This window comes from Chiloscyllium plagiosum, chromosome 25 (assembly GCF_004010195.1).
Source record: "Chiloscyllium plagiosum isolate BGI_BamShark_2017 chromosome 25, ASM401019v2, whole genome shotgun sequence".
Taxonomy (NCBI): Eukaryota; Metazoa; Chordata; class Chondrichthyes; order Orectolobiformes; family Hemiscylliidae; genus Chiloscyllium; species Chiloscyllium plagiosum.
In genome coordinates this window covers 16,442,231-16,449,123 of record NC_057734.1, presented here as the reverse complement: position 1 = coordinate 16,449,123, position 6,893 = coordinate 16,442,231, and the positions used below count along the sequence as shown (strand labels likewise).

Here is a 6,893-nt window from a genome sequence, read left to right as displayed (position 1 = left end):
ATTCCAGAGAGGAGGAACTCGAATCACAAATCACTGAGCCTTAGTGTCACATGATCCATCAAACATAAAAACTACATAAACTAAAACCACAACATTTAACAAATCTACAAAACTGTCAAAGATTAAAAACAACAAAATCCAAAACACAAACCAACATATAAATTGCCAACCGCGGTGAATAGGGGAACTCAACCCCGCCCAAAAGGGGCAACTACCCATCCCAAACTGTCCATAAATAGGCATCTAGCTATGCCAATCATTTTCCCTCCTCCTAGCTAGCGCCACACCGCAAACACAAGCAGAAAAGAAAGTAAATACACCATCGAATAGCAATATGAATAAAGAATTTTTTTTTAAAGAAAAAAAGGGGTAAATACCCCACCATCCTTTGGTATAACTTAACTTAGAAATTCAAATTATTACCAATAGAAACAATAGTAGGAAAAGGTCCAACCCAACTTACTCTGTTTTTTTTAAAACAATGAAGACATACCCAAACAACACTACTATTCGTACATACTAAATTGTTCAGATTAAGTTAATTTGTCCACAAAGTCTCGTGCCTTCTCCGACATGTCAAAGAGATGCATGGATCCCAAGCTCCCTCAGTCTTCTCTTGACACAGTCATAAAATTTTCTTTTCTGGATCACCACCACTGAAAAGTCCTGGAAGAACATGATCTTATAGCCCTCGTAAATTAGGGCCTTCGGATCCTTCCCCTAGATTCTGGAAGCTTCCATGATTCTCTCCTTACTTCTATAGTGATGAAACTGCACTAGGAGAGGAAGGACGTTAACCTAGACCTAACCTCTGCACTGTGACCCTCTCGATCTTCAAGCCTCTCATGCCAGCCTCCAAGTTAAGGAATTTCGACAACCAGTCCTCAATAAATTCCGCCAGCCGCTCACCTTCCTTACCCTCAGGCAGACTGACGATCCAAATGTTTTTTCTCCTCTCCCTTCTCTCAAGATCATCCATTTGGTCATGTAAATTACAGACATGTGTCTCTAGGGCTTGGATCCTATCCTTGGAGGAACTGGCATCAGCTTCCACCATTGTGACTCTGTGCTCAATATCATCTGTCCTCTTTTACAGGTCTCCCAGCTGCTGTTCATGCTTCTACGGTACGATAGAGATCAGGGCCAGCTTCTCCTCTATGTGCTTACTCAACATCTTGTGAGATTTCATGAGTTCCTTCACCAGAGCCTGGTAGGTAATAGAGTTCGAAAATCCTGCAGGCTGGGCCGCAGGCCCGGCCTTGGATGCTCCTCCTCACTTCTTCGGCATCTCTGGACGGCAAGAAACGTTGGTAAGTTAACTTTTCACAGTTTCCTGGGACTCCACAACCTTTCTAGTGTCTCAGGATATCACGATGGCCCGGGATAAAAGCTCGTCCCGCTTGTGCTGTGGTGCAGAGCTCTGCAACGTGATCCTCCAGTCTTTTTTCAGTATTTTATTAACAAAAATATTGTAGAAGTAAATACTAGTTATCCTTGAAATATATTTGTAGTAACAATAAAATAAAATTTGATATTCATCAAATCATACAATAAGAAGCCATTCGGCTCTGCACTGGCCCTTACCAAGAACAGTCCTGCTTGTCCTACTGCTGTTGTTTCTCCATATTCCTGCAATTTCTTTTCTTCTTAAAGTGCTTATCCAATTGCTATTTAATCTATATCTGCCATGTTATTCACCATTGCATTTGAGAATACTAAATATTTATTGCATAACAACGATTTTCCATGCAGCACCTCTGGTATTAAAATACTTCTTACCTTTATCTGCATTTAGAGTCACATACCATGGAAACAGACTCTTAAGTCCAACGCGTTTGTGCCAACCAGACATGATGAAGGGCTTTTGCCCGAAATGTTGATTTTCTTGCTCCTTGGATGCTGCCTGACCTGCTGTTCTTTTCCAGCACCACTTTCTTGACTCTAACCTCTTGCATCTGCAGTCCTCACCTTTGCCAACCTGAACTAGTCCCATTTGCCAGCATTTGGCCCATATCCCTCTAAACTTTTCCTAGTTATATACCCATCCAGATTCCTTTTAAAAGTTGTAATTGTACTGGCCTCAACCACTTCCTCTCGCAGATTGTTCCATACAACCTCTGACCCTCCAGGAAGCAAAGCCCCAGCCTATTCAGCCTTTCCCTATAGATCAAACCCTGCAGGTCCAGCAACATCCTTGTAAAACTTTTCCATACCCTATCATGTTTAACAACACCTTTCCCATAAAAGGGCATCCAGAATTGTATGCAATGTTCTAAAAGTGACCTCATCAATGTCCTGTACAGCTGCAACATGACGTCCCAATTCCTATATTCAATCTTCTGACCAATTAAGGCAAGTGTGCCAAGTGCCTTTTTCATCCCCTTGTCTAACTGCAACTCCACTTTCAAGGAACTATGCACCTGCACCCCTTGGTCTCTGTTCAGCAACACTCCCCATAACTGCCCATATGGTCAAGGTCATGTTGTACTCTGAGCTAACTTCTTCACTGTCCACTACTTCATTAATTTTGGTGTCATCTGCAAATTACTAACCACACCTCCTATATTTATATCCAAATCATTTCTATAAATGACAATAAGCAGTGGATCCAACACTGATGTTGTGGAATACTGCTGGTGACAGGCCAGTCTTAAAAGCAACCCCCACCATCCCCCTTTATCTCCAACCTTCGGGTCAATTTTATATCCAAATGGCTAGTTGATCTAACTTTGCTAACCAATCTACCATAAGCCTACTTGTCAAACACCTTATTGAAGTCTATGTTGACAACGTCCACGCTCATCCCTCATCAATCTTCTGTCACTTCTTCAAAAAACTTAAGCAATTTAGTGACACATGATTTCCCATGCACAAAGCCATGTTGACTATCCCTAATTAATCCTTACCTTTCCAAATACATATAAATCCTTTCCTTCAGAATGCCTTCCAACAACTTACCCACCACTGACATCAGGCTCACTGATCTATTGTTCCCTGGTTTTTCTTTCTACCTACACCAATGTCCTTGTCCTTTAATAGTTTATTCCAGACAGAGTTATTATTGATTCTTTCCACGTGAAATTTTATCTTTGTTGATTCATTGAATCCATGGGCAGCTATTAATGTTCTGAAGTCTATAATATCACAATGGTGTAGCATCTCAGCTTGGATATGGACTGATATGATGAAAAATGGCTAATTACTAGTGTTTGTTCATCATGTTAAAAATAATGGACAAAGAGGTGGAATTGTGATATTATAAACTTCAGAACTTTAATAATTGTTCATGGTTTGAATGAATCAACAAAAGATAAACTGTTGCACAAGCAGCAGCAATAACTCTGGAATAAATTATTAAAGACAAGGACAAACTTTTACAGAAATTGAAAGCAATTAGCCATGCCTGGGAGTTGAAACTACATGAACAAAACTGCCTTGACATCTGCTTGATAACTAGCTTCTTTATGCCATAAGGACAACTGATTGCCCTGCAGAAGAATTTAAGCAGTTAAACACAGTAAATGCCAAATATAACAAGGAGATAGTGAGGATTGCAAATACTGGAAAGTCAGAGTCAATAAAGTGTGGAGCTGGAAAAAGCTCAGCAGTTCAAGTAGCATCAGAGGAATAGGAGAGTTGATGTTTCAGGTCATGACTGCAGACTTGCAGTGACTTGGATGAAAGGACTTTTTTAAAAAAAACAATAATATCACACAGACCTGAGACGAGAACCTGTATAAGAATTCAACACCAGAACTCCCTGTTTAATAGAGCTTCATTGAACAACTTTGCATAAGGATCAAACCCTGGACACATCTGGAGAGAAACACTATTTGATGAAATGGTAGCTAAATTCCACCATTAATCTGGTAATAGTCGAGTTGGGTTGTAAGGCTTAACTTGCTCACTTAAGGGCCTTATTTTGGTTGCTACATATAATAAAGTTTAAATCATTGTTTCAGTACTTGATTGTCTGAGAAATTTCTTAATAAGCAGATGAATTAGAGGTATCTTGTAGCAATTTACCCAAAACTGGTCCAAACTTGTTCACAGTATTCCAGCTGTGGTCTGACTAGTACCTTGTATAGTTTTGGTAGTCCTCCACTATTTTATACTCTTCTTCCTTTAAAGATCAACATTCCTTTTGCCATCTCTATTACCTAATTAGATGCTAGCTCTTTGAGAGTGTTGTGTGAACACTTCTAAATACCTCTGTACTGCAGCTTACTGCAATATTTCTCCATTTAAATAATATTCAGCTCCTCTATTCATCCTGCAAAAGAGCATAACCTCTCTTTCCCACATTCTACTTCATCTGCCTAGGTTTTGCCCACTCACTTGTCTGTATCCCTGTGCATTGTCACCTTCAACACTTACCTTTCCACATATTTTTGTGTCATTTAGACACCTGCCTACAATACTTTCCCCACCCAAGTCATTAATACATATTGTAAATAATTGTGGCCTCATCACTGATCCTGCTGCACTCTATGAGATACAAGTTATCGTCAGAGGTAAGTATGGGGGAGAGGAATGGGTCTGGGTGGGTTAGTCTTCAGAGGGTTGGTATGGACTTGTAGGGCCAAAGGACCTGTTTCCATACTATAGGGAATTTAATCCTTAAAATGCCTCCACATCCTAAATCTGTCTTCTTTTAATTAACCAATCCAGTACCTAAACTGATATGTTACATCCAATGGGCTCATATCTTATAAAGCAGCCTAACTTGTGGTACCTTCTGGAAATCCAAATATATCTGGAAATCTGCTGATTTCCCCATGTGTTCTCACCTCAGATAATTGTAATAAGTTTGTTAGGCATGATTTTTCCTTCATAAAGTTATACTTTCTCTGCTTGATTATATAACTGCTCTCCTTTATTACAGACTCAAAAGAACTATTTTCAGAATTCAAAGCAAGCAGCTAGATCTGTAACTTAAATTGTCACCTAGTATTTGCAATTATGTCATGTGTCTGTGAAGTCATTTTTTTTTGATAATTAGACTCTAGTCTAAGAACTTCAGACACTGATGATGTATTTTCTTTGGAAATCCCATTCAATGCAGACACAAGTGAATTCAGCCTGAAATATTATGCTTCAGAATGTGTAATGCAGAATAACTTTATTTCAGAATGTTGTGAAATCACTTTTGAAACAGTGTTCAACTTCACATAAAACATTACAAAACAGTGTCAGATCCAAATATTTGATCCAAAGCAATTTTTTGGTGTCTTAACGTAACACTTCACGTAAGAATAGATTCTTTGGCACTGGTTGTGGCTAGCTATGTCAACTATTCTGTGCAAGGCAACTTGTCAGTAACAAAAATTGGAAAAATGATCCTGGAAGATGAATGTTAGTTCTGACACCAGAACCCCTTGATAGTCCTCACTGAATTATTGCCAATGGGATGTTCATGAAGTGCAGGAACTGTGGGATAGAACATTTGTTTCATATCCCATTCTGGGTGCGCACTTTCAATAATATAAAATTTAGATTTATGGTATTAACCTTCACATTAACTGCACGTAGAACACTGTGGTGCCAAGTACCAGCCTTGCTTAGGAGGCGAGTTATTTCCAACTAAGCGAAGTTGACTCTCTAACCTTGGCCACTTTTACGTAACGCTATTTTGCTTTCAGTTTTAGAGTCGGATTAAATCCTTTCACGTGAAAATAATGAAAAAGCAGAAGCGTGCTTTTCATTTGGCATAAAAAAAAGTCACGCCTTATTCACAGTAGCATTCTTTCAGTTTGATAAATTCAGCCAAACACAAAACTTACAACAAACGGGAGCCTTCAAAAACCATCCCAGGTTGGTTGGGAAGGAGCTCCAAAGTTAGGAGATTGTTCTGGCGCGTTGACAGGAATCTCCTTCGGGATCTGTCCATGGTGGCCAGAGTCAATCCCACTCACCATTATCACCCAACCTCCGGGAAAAACAACCAAACAAACAGCAACAGGGAGAAAACATCCAAGTCAAATGTGGACCCACTTGAAACACAGTCCGGAAAAACTGGAGACAAACAACAAGAAATAACATTAGTCCGTTAACATACAGAGGAAAGGTTATGGGTGAACTTTAGGGAGAGGAGGTTTAATTCCCAGCACCAGGTTACCGGCGGCGGCGGCGGCGGAGGCGGATTCTGTTTCTCATGGAGCTCCCTCCAGAAGCGGCTGGAATCAGAGCGGAGCCGGATAACTCCCGTACCTGACGGCATCCTCTCAGTGACTCTCGGGCTGAGCGAGCCCCGCCGCCGGTGACTTGATGATCTGGAAGTCGGTGTAGTCCCGGCGCTGGATTCGCTTCTGGTTGCTGAACGCAGCGCGGTCTATCCGGGCCTTGGGGCTGCCTGTCCGGCGCAGCCAGGTCTGCATGGCCCGCACCGGCTCCTCGGCTCCCTGCAGCTGGCCCCGCACCGTCCCCCGCTCCGTGTTCTCCACCCACCCGGCCAGGCCCAGCCGCTTCGCCTCTTTCTGCGTGTGTTTCCGGAAGAAAACTCCCTGCACTTTGCCAAAGACTTCAAAATCCACTGACAACAACAGGCCCTCACCGCCGGACGCCATAGCAACAGGCCGGCAGCTCCTTGGTAACCACCACTTCCGGCCGAGCAGCGCCTTCTGGGTACAGTGGCCCCCGTCACGTGGTGAGCAGTGAACTACAAATCCCTGCGGTCTTTGCGGCCTGGGCGCAAACGCAGTGGGTTTGAAATTTGGCTGGCACAGCTTTGACAAAGGGTCAATAAGACTCGAACCGTCAGCTGTTTTCTCTCCTTACAGATGTTGCCAGACCTGCTGAGAATATCCAGCGTTTTCTCTTTTGGTTGCTGGGGCAGGATTAGTTTAGATGATTAGATTCCCTACAGTGCGGAAACAGGCCGTTCGGCCCAACCA

The 6,893-nt window shown here is 41.9% G+C and overlaps 1 protein-coding gene across 1 annotated transcript; it reads right to left on the bottom strand.

The window, feature by feature from the left end:
- Positions 1-5,105: 5,105 nt before the first annotated feature.
- acyp1 (acylphosphatase 1, erythrocyte (common) type) lies at positions 5,106-6,629 on the bottom strand. The gene has a single exon (XM_043715584.1). The coding sequence runs from the start codon at positions 6,564-6,566 to the stop codon at positions 6,225-6,227; it is 342 nt and encodes a 113-aa protein (XP_043571519.1). The 5' UTR covers positions 6,567-6,629; the 3' UTR covers positions 5,106-6,224.
- Between the last annotated feature and the right edge of the window lie 264 nt (positions 6,630-6,893).

Coding starts and splice junctions, on each gene's coding strand:
- acyp1 (XM_043715584.1), bottom strand. CDS start 6,566: ATGGCGTCCGGCGGTGAGGGCCTGTTGTTGTCAGTGGATTTTGAAGTC.